This window comes from Cylas formicarius, unplaced genomic scaffold (assembly GCF_029955315.1).
Source record: "Cylas formicarius isolate icCylForm1 unplaced genomic scaffold, icCylForm1.1 PGA_scaffold_8__14_contigs__length_24414737, whole genome shotgun sequence".
In the NCBI taxonomy this organism is placed as follows: domain Eukaryota; kingdom Metazoa; phylum Arthropoda; class Insecta; order Coleoptera; family Brentidae; genus Cylas; species Cylas formicarius.
In genome coordinates, this window is record NW_026844361.1 from 15638818 (window position 1) to 15663291 (window position 24474).

The following is a 24474-nucleotide window of genomic DNA, read 5'->3' on the forward strand; positions in this document are numbered from 1 at the left end:
GCATCGGATATGGCTAGAAATTTCTCCCACAAATATTTGACACACTGTGCGTTTTTGTCTATGGCTTTAACAAACTGCTTCATCAAGCCAAGTTTGATGTGAAGAGGAGGCAGTAAAACATTACACGAAGAACAGTAAACAATTATTATTGTGATTCCTAGGCTCTCGCCATACCATAGGAACACCAAAACTTAAACATTTCTCCCTACGTTTTTGCCAGTTTTATAATGCTCCATAGGAAACGGAACAAACACTATGAGGACCTGGACTTGGACTTGTCTTGGTCGCCAATTTTTACAAAAAAAGTTATAGTTTTCCTTTGCTTTACTACGATGAACTACCATAGATATAATAAGAGTTATTTGGATTCTTGACAAAGTATCTTCTTTCCATATTTGTACGTTCTAGAACAATATAAATACCCAACAACGAAGACAACAACCGCGAACACAATAGCAAACTAACCAAACTGCGCAAAAGGTTATATTAATAAAGACTTGGGTGTTTGCTTCGATTCTCAACAAAGTTTTGTGACACATTTTGCGGAAGTGGTAAACAGATCCCTACGAGTCCTTGGGGTTGTGGTCAACTATATCTCTTGGGTTCGCTCTAGACGGGAGTATGCATTTGTGGTATAGTCTCCATGTTATGCCTGCCATATAGATGACATCGAAGCCGTTCAGAAATTATTTTTAAGAACTTTGGCTAACTACAGTATCATAACTAAGGCCTTCAATATTGATACTCTTCAAACCAGCAGGTGTCTACTTTTTCTCTTTAAGATTTATTGTCCACCTCTTTAACATAGCACACAATTTAACGCATATTACAGAAGGTGTGATAACTCAATGTTCCAAATTATGGAGTTTATTCACCCCTTACTAGAATGCTATTTATTGTTATTATTATATTTCGTTCTGGTTTCTGGCTGTTATACTGCTGTCTTTCTCTCTCTTTGTAACAGTTTTGTAAATTGTTTAAACCGTAAATAAATAAATAACATTTTTAAGATATAGAGCGCAATAAAAAAAATGACGCGATATAGCAAAAATATGGCCTTTTTTGGAAAAAGGGCACCCAAAAATATACGAATTAGCAAACAGCTTTCAAAGATCAGAATCACTGTAGACCTGTGTAATTTATATGTTACGAAAAGACCCTGCTAACAAAATGTCAGGAATACTATCCCAGAAGGGGCTGCTACCCTGCGGCGATCTGATGGTGAAAGTAAAGCTATTCGACAAGCAGAGATCAAACCTCCGAAAAGGAACTGATTCAGAGTTGCATAGGATTTTTTGCCCATCAGACTATTGAAGCCCGCTGGGGGTAGACCAATCGGCAGCGTCGAACTTCTGGCTTACCTCCAAACTAATGTTTCGCAAGCAACAAGCTTACGGGTCCGACTGTAAAAGAAGACAGATGCAGGCAAAAGACCGCAGGGATAAAACTTTTGCATAAGATAAAGCAAAATGAGACAACGACATCAAACACAATAGACCTGATCTGGTTTTAGTAGATTCTTCATCTTTGAATGGTTGTTCAATGCCTGTATTTACTACCAATTTACATATCGTTCGTACTCCTGTCAGAACATCTGTTTCCTTTTATTATCAGTTGCAGAGTGGTTGAAAGTAATGATGCCGTAACCGTAACCAACGTCGCAGAGTTATCAGCTGTTATTCGTAATTGTGTTCATTCGATACGTAGAGGCGCCGTCGAAGAAGTTCATCTGGAAGTCGGTACGTTTGCCAATTAAAACTTTCCAAGTGTTAGACGGACCGAGTACATTGTTTCGGAGCGTGGGAAATTGAACCGAGTGTAATCTTATTAGGCCCGTATTGCGAATCGCCAAGTTCCTCCCCTTCTTAATGCTGAAATTCCCTTATTTTGACTAAGAGTCTAAAAGCCTTCGCCTGCAACACCAATGTACGATAAGACGTTTTTTATTTTTATTTTATAATGCGGGACGGTACATGTGTAAAGTTTTGTTTTACGCACTTTTAAAAATCATGTCCGATGGTTTTAATCAGAGCACCAAAAACTCTAAAACCAATTGCTTAAATCGGAACTAGACTTTGTTTTGGTTTTAGTGGAAGTGACTTGCTTTAGTTTTGCTCGTTGCATAAATAGCACAACCGCTAAATTTTAATTCTAAAATATATGGCTACAACCGGTGTGAGCCAGTGAACTCTTTAGTTCAAATCGCGAGAGACACACACCGTCCTACATTTTTTAAAAGCTATTTTTCCTACATATATTTTTTCAACATCGAAATTTCTGACCACGTTTAGATTCTAACGAAGGAACCACCTGTGAAACCTTTTTTACTTGTATTTAATGGATCAGACAAAAAAAAAATATTTCTTTAAAGTAAATTCGGTACACTCATACCAACGAGCCTGGACTTAAATAATAAAAAAAGGAGAGAAAAAAATATTTGTGAAGCACCTGCACTTAACAAATTTCAAATAATGATATTTTTAAATACGAGGTATAGAGATTACACTATATAAACCTAATATTTAAGTAAAATCAGCAACAAAAAGTAATTAATTTCCATTATACGAAAAGCAATATTTTCAGTATTTATTCACATTTAAGATCTTGTGTTAGTTTTGTAGGTTCCTCTGTATTAGTTCCTGGGATATGGACTACCAGGTGTCCTTCCATCTCTTAGGTGGTTTTCCGGGTGCTCTTTTCCCTATTGGGTTCCCTTCAAGTGCAATGCGTGACAGTCATCTCTTCTAAGATTCTTCTCACGTGAACTTCTTTTTTGTCTCCCCCATCTGATGATGTTTTTCACTCCACATTGTTCCCTGATGTCAGTGTTCCTAATTCGGTCTCTTCTTGTTTTTACCGCTGTCCCATAGTCCTGAGCGTTTTCATTTCGGCTACTCGAAACATGCTTTCCGTTTTGTTGATATCCGCCTTAAGCAGCCACACATGGCAGTCACTTTGCTGATGTGGCGTCCCAGGTCCTTCACTTGAGCATGATAACTCGACGGATCCATACCCAGATATTTAAATTATGAGATTTGCTAGATGATTTTGTCCTAAACTACCAGCTTACATCTTACGCGCTCTTTAGTAAGGCTAAAGTTTTCTCTATAGATATGGTCATAGCCATATCATGAATTTGTGTAGTTTTCTCTGTAGATCATCTTCCGTTTCAAATTATTATTGTTTCTTTTGAGATAATTGCTTTTAAGCATTGTCAACTGTAAAATACAGTCAGAGCAGTGTTTATCTAGTTCATCACTGGATGTCGTAGTTTTGAAATAGTTATTTATGGTCATGCTAGCAATATAGCCAAGACATAGAGGTCATTAACTCTCTCAACCCTGCCTTACATATCGCGTATTACCCAATTACAGCTGGGAGAACAATCATTGGCAAAGTATAAAACAAAATTGAGGAATGCTTTGTCGTTGGTTTCATTTCCATTTTCTTTATTCACCAAAGTTTACTTGTCAAAGTCAGCTGTGCTGTGTCAACGTGCACCGGGGAGCTCGGAAACTGGGCAAAAGGGGGCGGAGCCCTTATAAATAGAGCAACTAATTCGACGACACAACACGCTAAATTACAGTCAAAAAGTTTCTAGCTGCCGCCCGCTCTCTCGACTTTCATTAATTAATTTAATTAATATTTTGAATATACAAAGTCTCGGATATAAACGTCTGCCCTAAATACCTCGTTTTTGTTACCGAAGGGCCAGTGTTCAGATCGCAATTTCGTGAAGGGGCGGGGCGGTTATTTCATTTTCTTTTAATACACCGTACTTTTTAAGTTTGAAAGATTCACCTCAACCATCCTACTGTTGATATTATACTGCGTTCTCTTGATCTGTCGTCATTATACATACGTACGTACAAGGTGGGTGACATTTTAAATGCGCATCTTTAGCGTTTCGGTTTAAATTTTCAAATCATTTTCTTCACTGACGTACAGCTCAAGCCAAATTTTGGATGGTTATGATTATATGGAAACACTACTAGTTGATAACCAGCAAATTTCATTCCAGTTTTGACCAGTGTATCTAGATCTCAATCTGTCATCAACCGGAAATTGGATCCTGTTATACCATGACCAGAAATATAGTGTTTTTATAACCGACCCCGTGATTAACTTTGCCTATTGTTTATTACTACAAAACAGCAGCCCCTTATAGAACACCCTGCCGAGCAGACCCTTACCCGTAACAGTCGAAACTCTATGTAGCGGAATTGAAGGGACTGCTTTTTTTTCGAGTTATAGGCACATGAAAAATCACAATACGCATATGTGTTCTGCAATATTTAATTATTTTATATACATATTTTAATATCTATTAAGGAACATTTCATTTTTATTTGAATTTTTTTAGTATGCCAATACGCATCTTGTAATTTAGGTCCAACCATCTTCCCCATGATATGTAAAAAATTTCTCTAGCAGCTTAACTAAATGCAGGGCTATTGAATGGTTAGTGGGGGTCCCAGATCAACTTCTTCACCTTCTTCTTCCTCTTGGTGCTCTTCCTCATCCTTTCTTGCTTGTTGTAATATGGCTTCCTCTGTCAAGTCTGCTATTGTAGCCAAATCCTGATCTATCGCCATAAAATCTTGCAACCCCCCACTTGTAAACGTAATTGTTGTTTGAAACTGCTTTTTCCACTCGCTGAGTGGCTGATCATCTTCCAATTCCTGTTCGCGTTCTGTTGAATTGTTTCTGCTGTCACCTCTTTCCAAGTTTTACTAATAAAGTTGATTGCATCTAGCATATTAATGGAAATTTTGTCTTCGGACCCGATCATTTCCATTAAAATGTTTTTCGACTCTTAAGACTTTGTATTACACTCTGGTCCATCGGCTGTAATACACTTGTTGTTTTGGGTGGAAGAAATACCAATTCAATATTCCGTAGATTTGAAATATGGACATGTGCAGGGCAGTTATCTAAGAGAAGTAATATTTGCGATGTCATCCATGCAGACTAGTTTGCTTTGTAAGTGGCATTGGCCGCTACTAAGACTGTTATACGTTCTATAGAAAATTTCCCACCCACACACTTTTCGCTTCGAAAGTTAAGAGTTTTATCTTGTGTTATGTTGTTTCTGCTGTCACTTATTTCCAAGCTTTACTAATAAAGTTAACTGCATCTAGCATATCAATGAAAAATTTGTCTTCGCACTCGATCATTTCCATTAAAATGTTTTTCCTGTATCGACTCTTAAGATGATATGAAAAAAAAACGTAACCTCAGTTTTTGTCTAAACTGTGCAAAATTCGAATAGGAATTTATAAGAAAGTGACCTTTACTTTATCCAAGGATTCCAAAAATGTCGACGTATACAGCGTGTTCCATTTAAAATAACAAAGTTGATGTCGGGTGGGACACTTTAGGAACACGCTGCATCAACGAAATTATAATATTTTAAATCTACAAGAGAGTCCAAGAAACTTTTCTTCGAAACTTTTTTCGTACCTCTTATGGGTTTCCAGATCGTATAGTGAATCTTTTTATTTGGCACACGGTGTACAAAAAAACAACAAACCCAAAAGTAACTGTGAAACTGGCAGAAAATCCAGACGACCCCGCCTATCCGCACGTTACCGACCAATCGCGGTGAGCCGCGCCCACAAAGCGCGTCCAAGTCCCGCCCACCGACGACGCTAACCAATAGAAAGCGATCAGTTCGGAAAAACAATACACACATGAGTAGCGGTTTTTAATTGCGACGAAACAGAAGGGGGGACCGCCTCGGGATTTATTAAAGGAATTTCCCGGGCCGCAGAAAAGCCCCGACGATGAGATTTAATAAAAGGCACTCTCGATCGCGGCAATCTTTCTAGAGAGTGCGGCGCGGAGAATTTTACGCTTAGACAGATGGTTTTCCGGGCGGGAAAAACGGGCGAGAAAAATTGCGGCAAATAAGGAGAGGCGGCTCTCCGGATAATCATTAAGACGTTTAGACAATGTGCTCCGGTATATCGGAATCCGGGGGCCGGTTTTAATACAACGCGAAACAACTGGATCTTCGTTTATCGGGATTTTTTCTTAGTTAATGTGAAAGCGTTCTTGTGGTCTGGATTTGAACTAAGAGTTAAAAAGACACCAATGTCTAATGGCGCGTGTTTCAACTTTTCAGCTATCATCAAGTTTATCATGGTGTTACTCTAAGTAAGCGATGTTTTCGACGGCACTGTGCTTCAGTGTGACCCTAGTATCTGCTGGAAGTACAATTTACATGCTCTTTGATTGAATCGGTGTTTTTCGAAAAATCTCTTTCGGACCGATCGATGAATGTCTCTTCTGCTAACCGGCATTCTTTAAGCAGGTCGTTAAATGATTTAATTTTATCTCGTGGCACCTTCTCTCTTATTCGTCTATGAAGAAGTCCGTAGATCATATCAATTGTGCCAGTATTGCGCGTGCGTTGCAAAAAAAAACATCACTGTTTGTCTTAACATCTTGTTCGCAAGCAAAGAGTTCCCTGTATATTTTATATGGAGGTTTCTTTGGACCGAAGGTGGTTCGTGACAAATCGATAACTTCGTCCCAAGTATGGATACTGTCCTTCACACCTTGCCACCAGGTAGCTGCGAAACCATCTAACAACATAGAAAACTCGCGTAACGCATTAGCATCGGATACGTTTGCACATTGTTTATAAATCTCTACGGCATCTATAAATGCCTCAACACTACTGTCTTTACTGCCATCGAATCGCTACAGACACGACGCGAAGCTGCCCCCGGGTTGTAGATTAGCGTTTCCTAAGCTAGAAATCAAAATTTCGAACTGTCTTTGGAAAGTGTTACGCTGCCCTCTCCCATGATCGGGGCTTCCCGCGAAGAGCTTCTCTTTCGACGACACAGCGAACTTTTAACGACAATTGATTCAAAAAACTCACTCACCGACAAACTCTAGTGATTAATAATTTTTTTTACTAACTTCGATCCTTGGTTACCAGGCGACATACAGCTGCTATGCCAAATCTCGTAACAAACAGTTCTTCGTTATTGCCACAATACTGAATTTTCGTTGTCCTTATACGGTGCTTTCACGAAATGTCCAGGGTGTGTTTGAGAACCGCAGTTCGATATTCGACCTTACGGCGCACGACGTTACGATTCCTTTTTATTCCACAAACTGGCCCAAAGTTGGGAGCCAATGTTACGCTCGCTTACTTAGAGTAACAATCCGCACTCGAGCAAACGGTATTTATTATTATAAAAGTGGGTATGAACAGTTTGTTGAGATGAAAACTGTATCAACTCGTTGCCGACTGGCACTGGCGTCAGTACTGACACAGCGGTCAGGGCCTACCATGGTACGTCCAGGTGGGCCTACTATGCATGTTCGTTACATTGGATAATTGTATAAACTTTACAGGGTGGGCACTTTATTAGGAGCCTGTACCTTTTCTCTCTACCAATTTTAGAAAAAAAAAGTTTAAATTAAATTTCAAAATTTTTTATTTTTTATATATACAAGGTGTCCGATCAGTGCTGGTACGAAAATTTAAAACCCTATATATTTTGACATTTTTAGAATCCTTGAAAAAAATAAAGGTAACTTGTATAAAAACTACTTATTCAAATTTTGTGTAGATTAGATTAAAATTGAGATTATATATATTTTTATGCAAAATTATGTTCCATCTCACGGCTGGCAGTGATGACTACTTGATGAAATTTAAAACACATTCTTAGAAAACTTCCTTCTAATGATCTGCGATGACTAGATATTTTGAAATAATACAGCGTGTCTTAAATGAAAGTACTTTTTTTTTAATTTCAACTTTCAGTATCCTTTTTTTTTTTTGAATGAGACGTCCATGTTTTTGATATTCTTCCTCAAAGCGGGTCAAAATACCTATAATTACTGCAAGCCGTGGAAGACTATATTTACTAAGAACATAATTTCGCATAAAAACATATAATCTCAATTTTGTCTAAACTTCATAAAATGCAAATAAGTAGTTTTTATAAAAGTTACGAAGTAGAGACGGTAGATTGGTCTTCGGATGCTAAACGAATTGTTTTGAATGTTTACAATTTTATAAGAAATTCAGCAGGGGAAGTAGGAGCAGCAATATAAAAACAAGATTGCTTTCTAAAAATCGTCGCTGGGCGGGGGGCTGGTTTGAAGCACTATGGACTTTCGCAAAATCGCTGTAATTTAATTGTGTACGTACCCTGTATAAAATGTCCTTCGCATCTCGTCGAACTTCAAAGTTACAGCAAACATCGGTAATTATTAAAATTTGCACAAATAATAGCAGTGTCGAATGATATTTTTGCAAATATCTCGCGCCCTGTATAATTGACGAAACCTGAAACTCTCTCACCACACGGTTTACGATACTGTTCAAATAAAATTATCCCATCTTTAACAGTTTTTCATTTATCGCCAAAATTAAAAAAAAATACTTCGCGTTATTTTATTGCTCCCAATTTAAAGAGTCTAAATACGGATGTAGACTTCTACTTCTCTTTCAAGTCTGAAGTCGGCAGCTGCAACTTTGGAATACTTATGTTTTTTAATATTGCACCGAATATCGCGAACACCCGGTAGAATACTTAAAAATCGTAAATACAAAAGTTTAAGCTGTCTATATAGGCTACATCGTCATGTAAAAGAAACTGACATCTAAAACATAGATATGACAGTATTGCCAATTTTCAATAATAGGGGGACCCATTTTTCAGTTTTTTTTGAATTTGCGGCTCATCCTGTATATTTTTGAAAAATTGTCAAGAATAAAAGTTTATAGAACCGTATCTTCTGCTTCTTCTGGTTCAAGAATTTTTTTGGTCTCGTAAACGGTTTTTGAAAATTTGTTTTTGTGTAGACCCTTGCACACGCGATTTTGATCTTTTTTTAAATACTTCCCGACCCTCCAGCCATCCCCCTTTTCAATAGGTTCCGTCACGGGACAAAGCTGCATATATGCGCCAAATATGAAGTCGATTGCTTCAAATTTCGGACACTTATCGTGTTTCATAGTAAGGTCCCAAAAACCGTCGAAAATCGCAAAAAAAGATGGATTTCTTATAAGCTTATGTGCATCGTGGACGGTTAAAAAGGAAAAACCAAAAGACGAGAACGGAGAACGGACAGACAAAAAAAATATTTTTTTTTTTCGACGGTGGTCATTTCCGTACCAACGGCGATCCCGTAGGACTTACCGAGATATAAAATTTTTATACGAGCGCGGATACTTTCGAAAAATTCGATTTAATCGATTTTCGAAAGTAACAAGTGACATGACCAGAGTTCTGAAGTCAACTGTAAGAAAAATTGTTGCAAATGGGATAGTCAAGGTGAAAGTGAGAGAACTACGCGTATAATCTACGAAGTTTGTAAATTGAATAGTGTTTAAATCCTAGAAGAACTGCATAAAAAACTACTGACAGACTTAAACATTAGTTGTGCCAATGAGTCGTTGCGTACTTTTTGAAGATAATGAATTTCGTCTGGTCTATAAATTCCCGGGACAGCCCTGGAATGGTGATGGGTAAGGGTCAGTTATAAAAGCACTATATTTCTGGTGGAAGTATAACGAATCGTGAACCTCCCTAGAATCTAATTGGACTACTCTAAGCTTTGATAATTTCCTGACTTCTCTGCTAGACCTATCGGTCTACATCTAAATAAAAAGGGTCGTTCTTGCATCTACAACACCTTATGCACACAATTTTTTAGAGGTGATACAGAAGAACACTTTTCTCCAATTATTCAATTCATTTATTTATTATAATATTATATAAGATAAGACAATCTTATGAAACATTAAAAACCTTTTTTTTTTCGATTTTTTTCTTCTTAAAATGAATATACTTTCGCGTTTAACTTAAAAACAAGTCAATCACAACAAATATGCGTCGTTTGCCAAAAAGGACAAGCGAAAATCCAAATTCTATTTCTGCATCAAATTCCTTCGTTTCCGGGACGTGGATAAATATTTTTCCCGCGAATAACTCGTCCCCGTTTACCTGTTCCGCGCGAAATTTAAGAATGTCCAGACGTTTAAATTTACATTTAGTTTGGCTTTTAATTAAGACGCGGAAATTACTTTTGGAATTGGAAGCTCCGACGAACGACTTCCTAATTTCTAAATGGGTCTCAGAGTCCCTCCGGGTACCCTCCCCTTTCCCGCCACATAATTGCTCCCTTATTATTAGATGAAAATTACTGGCGGCTTCTTCCCTAGTTTTTGTGTCGCACGGGATGAAAACGTAACGTTTAACGGCTGTTGGTTTACGTTTCGAGTCTAAAGGAATTGCTTCCTATTTGGACTTAGACTATCGGATCCTCCTGTCCTTATTTAGAAAAATATTTGAAATTTTAGTAAAAAGGAGAGGCGGTCGCCTCTAAAAAACGTAGAATTTGGGGTCCCTCAAGGTTCCGTTTTGGGACCTTTGTTATTTGTCATCTATATTAATGATATTAACTTATTCGTCTACCCATTCAAGTGTGTACTGTTTTGGGATGATACAACATGCTTGACCTCAGGGATAAATAAAAATTAGTTGATAAAACTAAGTAACTCAAGTTAGTTCAGTTAACTTACTTGGTGTTGCAGTTGGGGACGGGTTACATTGGACATAAAAAAATAAAAAATAAACTTAGTTCAGGTCTTTTGGTTTTGCAACAGTTTGAGAAACTGGTTGACTTAAAACATCTACTCATAGTGTATCACTTTGTCAACCATAGGTAAAGAGGTTCCGTATAAAGCCATTTTTGCTTATTACTTTATTGTAAAACTTCGTAATCTTGTACATTGCTTTTATACCGATGAACAGGTTCGAGATTTGTTTCCCTTCATTATATTTTGAGGTATTGATCGGTCTCTTGTATAGCTATTACTAGCAACATACGGGTTTCAAAGTGTGGTCTGTGGTCTCCCTTGCTTAGTGCGTGTTCGGATGCAGACTTGTCAATTTGCCCCTTCCATCTGCTTCTCGTTCTCATGTATATTTCCTTTTGAGAGATCAAGGGTTTACATGGACGAGCCTTCATTCTATACCAACCAAGCCTTATTCGACCAAACGCGGGATTTTACCTTTCATCAGAATAGATTGCAAACCAGTTAAGCTCTGAAGAAGCCAACTAGGCCATAGCAATAATTTCGGACTGGAAGATACCATGACCTTTCGGTCTGTCTTTTGCTGTAGGTAACTATTTGCCTTGAATCTTTTTTGCCTTCAGATCTTCGAGCTCGGAAATGTTTTGAGCTCGTGCCATTGGAATAATGGCGGCTCCATACTTCTGCTTTTGCTGATGCTTGGACTGTCCGTGTGTGTTGATTTCCCGCATGATTCAGCTTGTTGTCTCCCTTCCTCACTAGTGCGTCCAAGAACGCTATTTGTTGGTCTCAGTCTGCATAGCTAACTGGAGGCTGGGTTGTTGCCGAAACTCGTAGAGCTGGCCAAATCTATTCTCCAAATCACGAAGGCGTCCTTCACTATCTAATTTGCTATACCGGGTGCTATTGCAATGATATATAATCTAATTCGGATCTTTTTTTTTTGTAACCTCATGTGGCCGAGCAAAATCAATAAAAAAAAAAAAACAAAGTTAAAACGCTGTTACTCACAAATATTTTTGACTGTTTTGTTTATAAATTATACCGACTTTTCCCAATTCCAACTATTTGGCAAAGTAATTGGTATGGTAATGTGCTAATTGCCAATTAACCATTATAAATGCAATTTTTACAACTCTGTCGATGTAATGTTATAACATACCAGAAGACGCGGTAAGTACCAAAAATATGCTAAATGGAAACTTTTATAGTTAAAACCAAGCGTTCTTTGCTATCAAAAACGAAGTTATTTTTATGCTTTTGGCGCCATTTCTTGAGCTAAGATAAAAATATCACCCAGTCCAGTTTTAATAACTTAAGAAGAATAAGTACATGTGCTTTTTAAACCATTTGAAAATATTCTCTATAATCAATCGTACAATTATATAATTGTTAATAGAATAGTACCAGAAGGTCTGCAGATTTGTCATTGGATGCGGTTAATCGATATCGATATCCAAGCTAAATTTCTACGATTTTTCATTCAATTCTTGTAAGCTGATTCAATCTTTTAAATCGATATCATAATTTATACTTGTTCCAAAGAAAGACGATTCGATTCGATTTCGGTTCCGATATTTTAAAATCTTTAAAATTTTGCAAGGTTCCAGCATACGCGGACGATGTTTTGATTTTGATAATACCTCTTATGTAGGGGTTTTTAGAAACCATGATCTACCTATGACCTATGATTAGTGAACGTTCTCGTGCCCATGGTTAAAGCTAAACCCATTAAAAGTTCATTGAACGATATTTGTAATTAAAAATAAAACTAAGCTAGTAAAGCAAAAAATTAATATAATTTTAGACTTTTTGTTATTAATTTTGCAAGCAACTTGAGGGTAATCATAGTGATTTACCATTTCGTGACCATTTAAAAAATGTCTTTCAAAGGCATACTAAAAATGTTATATAGTAACAGGAATATTTTAAAATAAGGAAACAATTACTCGTTCTCTCATATTTCAATTACTGTGATGAGAGTTATGTTTTTTTTTTTACTACGGATCTCTGAATATATAACCATGTATCTGATACATATCGTCAGCTTAATTGACTTAATTGACTACATTTAAACATATTCGTTACGAAAATTTTACCTAATCTGAACTCATCGACTTTGCTAAGAGAGCGACTTATTCCTCGAAATACCATCCACACAATAATTTACTAGAAATGCATTTTAAAAAATGTACAAAGATCATCTGCTAAAAACACAATTTTGCTAAAATGCCTTTCTGCCTGAGCTGTCAAGATGTCATATCGCTTTTTCAAATTCTTTATCTTCGTTCCTTCTTCAGGTGAGTGTTTTTCCTTTTTTTTCGATTTTAAAGATATTTTCCATAGTTTTAATAATAAAAATTTATATTAATTTAACTTTATTAACACACACAATTATTAACTACATTTATAGTGGCACAGTAGAGTAGCTATTGAAAACTAGACTACGCCACTATTGAGCTCTATCGATAGTTTCGCTGTTAATAGATACATCGTTTCCTTTTTTTTTAATGAAGACTATTTATTATTATTATTTTGTAACAGTGTGACACCTTGTATCTTGAAAAATATGCATTTCCGGACCTATGTTCACATGATGTGGCTGAAGTTAGATTTGGATTTGGATTAGCAAATATTACGGTGGACCAGTTCGTTACTTATCATAATTAAAAAAACATATAATAACTAAAACTAACCATATCCAATGTTGCTATACAGAAAATAACCCCTTTTTCGGCGGCATAACCCCAAAAAATTATTTAATTAATACTTTCATTCATTTATTTCGCAATTTCAAAAAAAATCTGACATTGTCCCAGATGTTGACTTAGACCACTAAAGAGCCACTTAGTAGAGCTTCAAAATGATGTATTACTCAACCATCTCGAAACGGTCGGGAAGATATAAAACTACCCCCAATAATGAAATACCCATATATTCGTTATATTTATATCGCAATCTCAACAAAATCTGACATGTCCCAGATATTGAATTAGACCATTAAAGGGCCACTTATGGGAGCTTCAAATTGATGTATTACTCAATCATGTCGAAACGGTCGGGAAGATATAAAACTACCCCCAATAATGAAATACCCATATATTCGTTATATTTATTTCGCAATCTCAAAAAAATCTGACGTTGTCCCAGGTATTGAATTAGACCGTTGAAAAGCCACTTGGGAAAGCCATTATCAAAGTAGAGATTTGGTTTTTGACTCGAAATGTAGTCACAAAGACACATCCATCGATCATGAATGCTCGCGATATTCAGGAGACTTTCTTAATTTTATTTATACTTTTCATATTTATATTTATTATTTTATTTTATTATACGATATTTGTGCACAAATTTGAGGTTTTCATTATAAAATATTTCCAGTATCGGGAACACTAATATTCGACGGGGGACTAAATTCTGTACTTGATTGATGACGATTTGAATCGTTTTCGGGTTAGGAGCAATAGTTATCATGCTGGTTGTACAATTTTTTTCAAATAATTCAGAAACAAAAAGGGACAGGCATATACACCCTTTGAAAGTTAACTTAAAATAGCAATAGAACATGATAAAATATGCAGGGTATGCAACTTAACGTTTTAAATGTGACCGTTTCAAGGTGGTTGAGCAATACAACATTTTGAAGCTCTCCTAAGTGGCCCTTGAATTTCTGGGACGTCAGATTTTTTTTAGATTGCGAAGTATTAATTAAATTATTTTTTGGAGTGGTGATAGCAGAAAAGGGGTTCTTTTCTGGATGTGGTTTTTGGGAGTTCCCTAATATTTCCATGCTTACGTACCCAGCATCTCCGCAGGAATATGTTTTTTTAATTATGGTAAGTAAGGAACTGTTTCACTGTAATATTTGAAAATCCGAATCCAAATCCTAATCTAACTTAAGTCACATGTTGATATGAACAATTTTTTTTAATTTTTCATGAGGGACAATACCGATGTTAAATTTGGAACTTTTTCTCAAATGCTAGATACCGGCTATACGAGTATCTTTACCATTTCACTCTTTAAGATTTACTTGCACCGTGTAGGCGTCCATTTGGTGGTGGAAACGACGGGGTGTCACATATTTCGTATAAAATTACCCAAATTTCGCGACATGTTTATGAACCTTGCGAAATGTAATTTTAGTTATCACGTGATTATGGCCGGGGTTTAATTCGGCAAAACCGCACCGTTCGGTCGTAATAATTCCGCACAACGCGGCAAAATGGGGTGGGGGTCGATGTCGGAGTTCCCCCCAACACACACTACTAGCGTTGTACGAGTTCGCCGTTTTGACACGGAGAAAACTAATTACCGCGTGACCAACATAACAATAACGTATTCAAACAAGCGTTTAACGTTTAACAACTTTCCCCCCTTCCGCTCGAGCACGGCTTAATTTTCTTAATTGACGCCGGGTTGGGGGCGGGGCGGGGGCGAGATTCGGCGATTTGATGATGGGGATGATTCGCGTCGAGTTAATGGTCATTACATCGATTCCTCATAAACGAAAACTGTTTGTGTTACGTGGAAATTCGGGCATTTATGGATGTCGCATAGAGTGTAGGGATTTACACTGATAAAAATCTTTTACATCGGTGACGTCAATATTTTAACCACGTATTCTGTGACCCAAAATGAGGATATAGGTTCATATAAACTAGGGTCCAAAACGTCTTAGTTTTAATATCCAGGATGTTAAATTTGAAGGGGTAATGGCGATTTTTTTGTAAATATTTTCGAAACGCGAGACTATTTTTAAATAAAATTTGGTACAGTTACAAAACTTTTTAGGCTGTATTTAACGAACTAATACTTAGTATTTAATTGTCTCAAGGGGTGGGTAACACGAGGGAGGCGCGGGAAAAATTTGCACTAAATTTTTTATTTGTCGAATTTTCGTAATTTGGACTACAGAATTTGAAAACCTGAAGTTTTCTAAGTAAATGAAGTATTCTTGTCGCACCTCGCTAGAACACACCGTTTTAGAGAAAAATACTTTTGAAAATTGAATTCAAATGAGTTTTTTTATTTTAGTGTTTACAATCCAAGTGCAGATAACCATTAGTAGTAGTTAAGTGAACGGTATCATTTAATTCATTAATCATGATTTTGAAGCGCCACACCGTCTTATACGGCGATGCCTATTTACCCATATTATGCCAAGCATAAAAAAAATAAAAAAAATGCTTTTTTGCTTTGAAATTATTTATTTTATTGCACTTAAGAACACATTACATGTGTCAAAAAAAAAAAAAACTCGAAACATACAAAAAAATACTGGTGCGTAAACGAAACGCTGGGAAAAAACATGAAATAATGTTTTGGGGCACATAAGATGTAACATATAATTTATATATAAATATACAAAAGAAAGTTCAAATTCGACAGAAAACAACTAAAAGTAGACTGCTTTCCAAATAGAACATGATTTGATACAAAAAAACGCATAATATTTTATGGTGCGTGAGCGCACCACTGGTAACACCCGGTTTCGAAGGCGTCTTGTGGTGAACTAATTTTGACTTCAAACATAAACCTTTAGGAGTTATTTCGCCACTCGAGAATTTGTGTATTTCCTGTATTTCCATTCAGAGTAATATATAATGCTTTGAAACTTAGAACAGAACATCTTCTGCCGCTTCGTTATTAATAATATTAGCAAAAATCAATTACATATTTGAGCATTGGACTGACTCATTCCTCATACTACTACAATACTAGTAGCTATTTTAAGGGTTGCGTGTTTTTTTTTTAACACAATGCATTTAATTTATGCCGCAATGAGGGCATGCGGCTTTTCAACAGTTACCTTAACTGTACGTGTTAATGTTGACCGCATGAAAGTCATAAAAGATGCAAATTAATAATGTGCTAAGGCAATGGTCATTAAGCAACGCCAACAAGTATACAATGCTTTTTGTTTAAAATGTTATCAACGGTAACCGCAACTGTTACTCTCGTAAATACGGGCGACAAGAAAAAAATAACTGAAATTTAGATGGTTAACTAACTTGCGTGCATAGAAATCGCCTTTTGACTTCAATTTCATTTTTATTTTTAGAGACTACAGGTCAGATTTAAAAAAAATATGCTTTTTTGAAAGACAATTTAATATGCATTAATAATAGTTTAAATTAATATAAAAAATTTTTAATTAAAATTTATTTCTGCTTTTTAGATTTAGCATGCTAAATAACGGCAGGAGTCAAAGTAACTTTTTTTTATTACTGAAAACAAATATAGTTATTGAAAATTAGCAACTCAACACTTATTTTTAATACTAGGTATGACTTCCTCTTGCCCTAATAACATATCTTGCTCGATTCGGCATAGATCTAATCAAGTTCGCTATTGTTTCTTATGGAATGTTCAGCCACTCTTCCTCTACTGCAACAACAACAACAATAATAATAATAATAAAGAGCCTTTTTTCGGTTTCGAAGGAGATATCTTACAAAAATATATAACTGTGGGGGCGGCATCCAACATGGTTGCTCTCATGCAACCCCCTAAAACGAGTATATGACACAATTTATAAAATAAAATATAGCACATAAATTATGTAGACATTCATTCAAAATGGTAGACACTGCTAGAGTGAATTCAAAAAAGGAATACATATATACAATTTGATAGTTACTAGTTTTATGATCGGTCTCTATTATGATAAATGTATTGCTCAAGTTTTTGTTTGAATGAAGTTAGTGAGGTGATTGATCTCAGTTGGAGAGGGAGTTTGATGTAAGCCTTGATAGCATTGTTACGTGAAACTGCGCTGAAACTGTGCCGAAGTATGTTTGGGAACGGTAAACAGCCCCCTATGGCGAGTATTAACCGAATGAATATATCTGATCCACGAGTAAGTTTGTCAAGAAGATACGTCGGACGTTGGAGAGATATTACTTTTTTAATTAAGACTAAAAGCTGAGATTTAAAACGTTCGTCTAATATTAGCCATTGTGAATCCTCTAGGCTAGTAGATATGTGTGCGGATATTGTATGAGAACCTGAGAAAGGCATTCTGAAGACGCTGAAGACTAACCTTGTCCTTTTGAAGTAGGGCAGGCCAGGGTGTCCAATACCTTACTATAATCAAGCAATATTAAGCATGTATTCAGGCCTGCATCATTTTTCGTATTTGTACCATAATGTGCCATAGAGCCCAATTGCGTTGGGGGTAAAATAATAAAATTTCCAAGCTGCTTCTCAACAACTTTTTCTAGCACTTTAGATATAGTAGAGAGGTTTTAGGGACAGGAATGAAGTTAGCATATTTCCAGGGTTTAGGGAATTTGTTAGTAGACAAGCACTTATTAATAATATACGTAATATGTTGGGGGATAACGTATAATATCATCTTCCTATCCTATCAGAACCCACGGCATAAGTTCTAATTTGATGTATTATTATTAATACTTCGTTAGGGTTAATACTTGAAAATGAAAGTTTTTCTGGATTTAAAGAGTAGTAGTAAGTAAGTTAGTTGAATGAAATCATTATTTAGGTCTATTTGAGGGGTATTATTATAAAAGTATTGATTAAGTTTTAGTTGTAGTTATAGTATTATGTATAGGTCCGGAATACACATTAAGGTATCTAAGTACACGCCAGAAGTTTTTTGGATCCGTAAGAAACTTGTGTTGTAAAAAAGCCTTTTTCTCCCACTTAACAGCCATATTTACGAGATTTCTCAACTCCTTGTATTCAATCCAGGATTGTTCGGTTTTCTGTTTCTTATATTTAGACAGTGCTTTATGTTTCAAATTTATCATTATGTTTAAGTGAGCCAAGGAGCTGGCGGTTTTGTTATCTTCGCAGTTTTTAAAGGAGCATGCAAGCTTCCAGTAAGTTAGTATTAAAAAACTCCACCATTTTATCGACGTCAGTTAGTTCGAATATTTCATCCCAATTAATATTGTTTAAGTCAAATAGAAAATGTTCGTAACAAAAATTAGAAAAATCCCTGTAGGTTTTAAAAAATGCTTTGGGTTTAGATTTAGGTATCTTCAATTTGCAGTGTACCATATGATGATCAGAAATGCCCTCCAGCTTAAATACCCCTGGCTCTATCACGATATTCGGAGAGGTACTGACAATTAAGTTAATGAGAGTCGAGGTACTATGACTAACCATGTTACGTTCCCGAATATGTCGAAAAGGACCGTACTTGCTCAAAAAATTGGAAAAAATAGCGGAATCATTATGACAATTCACCACAAGAAGGTCAACGTTAAAGTCAGCTCCAAATATAACGTAATCATATTCAGAATTAATCGGACTAAGGTTATTTCAAGTGACTGCAGACCGTTATTCAGATTCAAGTGGGGAGGTCTGTAAAGGGTTCCCAAACAAACCCTCCTACCAGCAATATTAATAGATATCCACTTTTGTTCAAGCGCTACATTGTTATAGACGGTATTATCAAGAAACTTGTGTTTTAGATTATTTCTAATGTAAAAAGCCACACCACCCCCTCTACCATAACGATCACACCTTGACAATTTATAATTTTCAATATTAAATGGTACACTAGAAATATTTGGGCTAACCAAGCTCTGGGGTACGAAGTCTAGCTTGAATTCTCCGTTTTAGTTCATCCCGCAAATGTTCGATCGGATTGAGGTCGGGACTGCATACTGGCCACTTCATAACTCGAAAACCGACTTCTCAAATGTAATCTTACACGATCTCTGCGGTGTGCGACCTAGCATTATCATGCATAAAAATGAATTCTTCTCCAATGTAGTCGACAGATGGTACCAAGTGATCTGATAAAATATCCTCGATGTACCTAGCATCTGTTAAACATCCAGGCCTTTGAGTACAGCCGCCCCTATGGATGAAAACAGGTTCGGTTTGTGCGTCTATAGAAATTGCACCCATAAGGGCTCCGCTCTTCATTGTACCATTCTGCAAATCGCTATCCTGGTACACTTTTTTTCATCAGTCACTACCAAAAAGGCATTTCTGGTCTCATCTGAGAACAGAACAGACTGTGTGCTTGTCGATGTGCTGGAGTAAGTTTTGGACCAATTGCAGTGATAATTTAGGTTATTTTCCTTCAGTCTTCTTTTCACTGTCCACTGACTAACTTCGGACTTCACATTAAGATCACGATTTCTTATTATTGTTGACACAATAAAGCCATCATTACCAGCCGGGCGCCTAGCAAAGTATCGAGTCTCCTCATACCGTTGGCATACTCTCCGAATTGCTGCTGTCAGATTCAGTTGTCAAGCAACAACTCACTGGCGAAGTCCACTTTCGATTATAGCGATAACTTGAGCGGCTAACGCAGTGAAATTCCAATTGCAAAGTCGATTAATTTAAGTCTATAACAAGTTTGTTACTGTCACTATATAACTACTGCAAGAACACGTTTCATTTGTTTGATATAAAAGATCAGCACTCTTGACAAATTTATCTGGCATGTTTATTTTTTGTGTCAGATAAATAGTTTATTTATTTTTCGAAAATTAAGTTCAAACATTTCTGAATATAACATTATCTTACTTCTTTCTTCTACTTTTAAAGGTCCCTTTTTGATTGAGCCGGCGGCTTAAAGGATTCCAGGTGTAACCGTCATCCCACACCTGAATCCTAACGAAATTCCGCACAAACACGCGACGACCCGTTTCGTCTAATGAATGTCACGCGGTGGCGACTAACAGAACCAAATAAACAACCGGAGGATTCGAAACGTAACCCATAATCCAGTACGGGAAATTTATTTCGGTCTGTCACGTGACGGAACCGACATGCCAGTAAATACGGGATCCGGGCGGCTCATCTGACAGGCATCGAATTCGCGATAAACTGCCTCGCGACAACGGTAAATAATAAATACGAATTAATAGGAATGCGGCAATCCGCTCTTGAGAGAAGACAATTATTATTTGACATGAATGGAGGAAATTCAAATTAAAATGAAATAAGGTAATAATTTGGACGTTATACCATGCGGACTTATCTAATTTAAAATTATGCGATATACTACGACGTTATTAATTAGAAAAATGATTCTTTTACAGTTGAATAGATTAGCTGTTGCTATAGAGGGCTCGAGATAGTCCGAGATAAAAGACTTGAGAACTACGAGATGTGTTCAAAAAGTAAGATGACTTTGAAGTTTTACCAAAAAGTTTTTACTTATTTATCAAAATTAATGTTGTCAAAGTAATCCCCTCCCTTCACTTGGGCCAACGATTTTCTTCCAGAGATTTTTTCTTTATCTCCTCAATCGTGCCAAACCTCCTCCCTTTATGGGTTTCTTGAGTTTTTGGAACAGGAAAAAGTCACAGGGGCCATATCCGCTGAATATGTTGGCTAAGGCATGATTGTGGTTTTGTTTTTGACCAAAAAGTTAGACACAAGCAACGATGAATGAGCAGGTTAGCTTTGCTTGAGTTTTGTTAGTTGTGGTTAAAATTGGTTAGTTTTGTTTGTGTTTGGTAAATTTTGGTTTTTTGGTCAAAATTGGTTAGTTTTGGTCAATTGTGGTTTGCTTTGGTGAATTTTGCCTTGTTTTGTTTTTTTTTTTGGTTGGTTTTGGTTTGTTACGGTTAATTTTGGTTCTCCTTGGTTTCTTTTGGCGAATTTTGGCTAGTTTTGGTTACTTTGGTTTGTTTTGGTTAATTTTGCTTTGTTTTTGTGCATAACCGTTCCTCGTAGAACTTCTAAACTTATCGCCATATCAATTTTCGCCAAAAATAAAATACCGCACCAGACTGTTTAATATTAGAGCAAAAACATTGGAACTAAACATACAGGATGTCCAAAAAAATGTTAAACAAATTATAGATACAGATAAGATTAAATGAATACGTGGGAAACCAAATTTTTGGATTAATTTACATGAAGAAATCAGCTTGAACACTCTGTATATTATACTAAAGCAATTTAAACAGTATTTTGCGCTAAGAATAATATTAAAAATGCAATATTATGACCGTTCCAAAAAAAAAACACTTAAAAACTAAGAACAAAACTGCAAAACAAATAAGAACTGTTTAACTAAGTTTCACTTTATTTATTGGTCGAAATGTCGCCCAATGCTTTCTGTATTTGAAACTAGAGTGACGTCATTCCAGAAAGGTAATACGATAAGTACGATACCAAAAAACCTAATTATTTCGAATATTGTTTGGATTAAGGTTCAAGTAACTCTAACACAGTTTGCCATAAGTTGATAACACTTACAATGTGTCCACCACACTATCCACCACATATACATTTCTTTAATTTTTATTATTGATTTTATTATTGATGTTTCCTTCTTAAAGACAGCAGCCAATACTAGAGCATCTCCATCTAAAGATGATGTTGATGGCATAGACCTATTTGCATCCCATGAGGAAGAAAAAGGTTGTAGAAGTAAATAATAAGATATAACAAAGAATAATTTCCAAGTTAAATCTACATAACGATGAGACTGATTGAACTTTTGGAGTTGATGGTTTAATCAACAAAGATTAAAAGCTTATGCTAAAATGGAAGCTGATTTCCAAATAAAATATTGTGCTTCATGTTAAGTCTTGAGACGGTGAGACTGACATGAAGAAACTAGAAAACTCTTTTGGTATAATTGAAATGCCTCTAAAAAAAATCCGTATTTTAATAACTTCGCCCATCCTTTAAATTTCGGGAATTGTAATAAAAAACTATAAGCTACCAACAAATAGGACTTTATTGTTTCTCAAAATGTTCCCCTTTATGATCAATACACTTTTGCATTCGATCATCGAAGCACTTTTCCCACATCGAGTCGGGCAACTCCAAAACATGCTTTTTAAATGCATCAATCGCTTCTTCTGGTGTCAAACATCGTTGCCCACGTAATTTATTCTTAATGTATGGGAATAAAAGACGTGTGCTAAATCAGGACTATATGGTGGATGGCTCATCGAATCGACGTATTTAATGCTCAAAAAGTTCTTTGTTTGCACTGATCGGTGAGAGCTAGCATTGTCGTCGTGGAGAGTGATTCGTCTTCGGCGGTTGGTTTTTCTAATTTCTTCGAATACTTTCGGCAAACAAATGGTTGTGAAATATAAAAGTCAGCCCTCGTATAGCCACTTGAATAAGATTAAATTTGTTGATTTTATTTTTTATTTCAGAAATTATTATTTATTTTTAATTACCGTTGTTTAGTTCTACTGTGACTAATTGAACGATTTGTTGTGTTGCAGGCTGTTGGGGGGCGCAGGTGGATGTGGAAAAGAAAATACAAACAGTCCTGCCTGGACAGAATGCTACCTTCATGTGCCGGGTGGCGGTACCCCTGCAGTACTGTCGGGTGGAGATCCCCGGATTGAAAACCCTCAATTTGAATAGAGGCATCAGCAATGCGGACGTACGTATTATTGTTATAATGTATCTATCTAAATGAACCGTCTGTTTGAAAAGAAGAAGAAGAAATGTTCGAAATCTAATAATATCACGTGGAGAGCGAGAATAAATAAGGGGAGGGTCTATATTGAAACTACTTAGAACCAATAAATTCAATTTTGACGATATATCTGCTTAATGGACTCTGCAAATTGATTTAGTATACTTTAGTATTTCTCTTGTAGAAAGAAGAAAAAATCAAGCTACGATATTTTTATATTATATAGGGTGGTAATAATGATATATAGCTTAGTAAAATGTCTCTCATAGGCGATATACAGGGGGTTAAAAATTATTTCTCTAAATTGTTATTCCTCAATAACGCAATCCGTTTTTACATCATATTTTTTTACGTGATGTGTAGAGTGCGCTAGCTACACCATATAATCTCGCTATTTTATTTCACAACATTGTTGGTACTACTCCGCAAAAGTTCGACTGATCCCGATATCAAAATTGGTGTTCTCGCGAAATGCTCCTTGATTTTAATGATCTTTTTTTGTGAATTGTAGACCGATTCTTTGGCAACAATCTATGTGACAAACTTTTATTCAGAAGTTGATGTACGTTTGATATTAAGCCGATATGGATCCTTACCAAATTATTATATCTCCCAAGCTCAAGCTCAAGTTGTTTTTGAGATAGGGACATGGAAACTTTTGAGGGTTTTTGGAGATGACTATTACGAATGATAATTTTCTATGTAAAATAGGTGTACTTGCTACTTTTTTTTCGATAAATCACACCGTTTTGCATTCGCATATTTCCATTGTAATATTTTATCTTTTTTATTAAGACGTCTACACTCTATCATAATCTTCAAAAAAACGTGAAGAACGGTATTAAGAAAAAAAAATTATAGGATGTAACCATTTGAGTTTTAGATAAATTCCAATTTCTAGAACTAAACTTTTAACTCCTGAATCTCACTAATGAGCAATGTTTTACGTATTTGGCTCAATATCAATATTTTCACGAGTTTGATCTAGGACAGGATACGGACTAGGCTAGTAGCTCTACATGTGCCAAAAATCAAGTTAAGCCTTAACTCACAACCAAAAATTATTTTACACTGATTTGTGTAGCGGGTCATGATAGTAACAAATCAGGTGCTAAGTGGGGTACAGATAGGTTTTTTATCGTTACATATACTAATTGGTTAACTGACTGTGAAGTTTTTTCTATAAATAAATATAAACAGGATATCAGAATAAGATGGTATGACTGTTTGATGTTACAATACAGTGGTGTGAATAGTATACTCTGACCAGAAATATGGTGCTTTTACAACCCACCCCGGGATTAACTTTGCCTACTGTTTATTACTCCAAAACCGCAGCCCTTTATAGAACACCCTGCTGAGCAGACCCTTACCCGTAACCATTCCAAGACAGTCGTAGGAATGTGTATAAAGTCTGTTCATATATATAAGAAAGTGACTAACTGATACGAATTAAGGAAAGAACCGGGCAAGCTGCAAGAATAAAATATGGCCGAACAGGTCCTTACTT

The 24474-nt window shown here is 36.1% G+C and overlaps 2 protein-coding genes across 6 annotated transcripts in view; one reads left to right on the forward strand and one right to left on the reverse strand.

Moving 5' to 3' along the window:
* Window positions 1-24474, forward strand: part of LOC132706791 (fasciclin-3) — a 448477-nt gene that overhangs the window by 398572 nt on the left and 25431 nt on the right. For all 5 annotated transcript variants that reach the window (XM_060678330.1, XM_060678331.1, XM_060678333.1 and 2 more), the window contains exon 2: window positions 22765-22928. In XM_060678330.1, coding sequence (XP_060534313.1) covers window positions 22765-22928 — 164 coding nt within the window. The remainder of the gene's footprint in view (window positions 1-22764; window positions 22929-24474) is intronic.
* Window positions 1-24474, reverse strand: part of LOC132706790 (uncharacterized) — a 242995-nt gene that overhangs the window by 177686 nt on the left and 40835 nt on the right. The gene's annotated exons all lie outside the window — the stretch shown is intronic.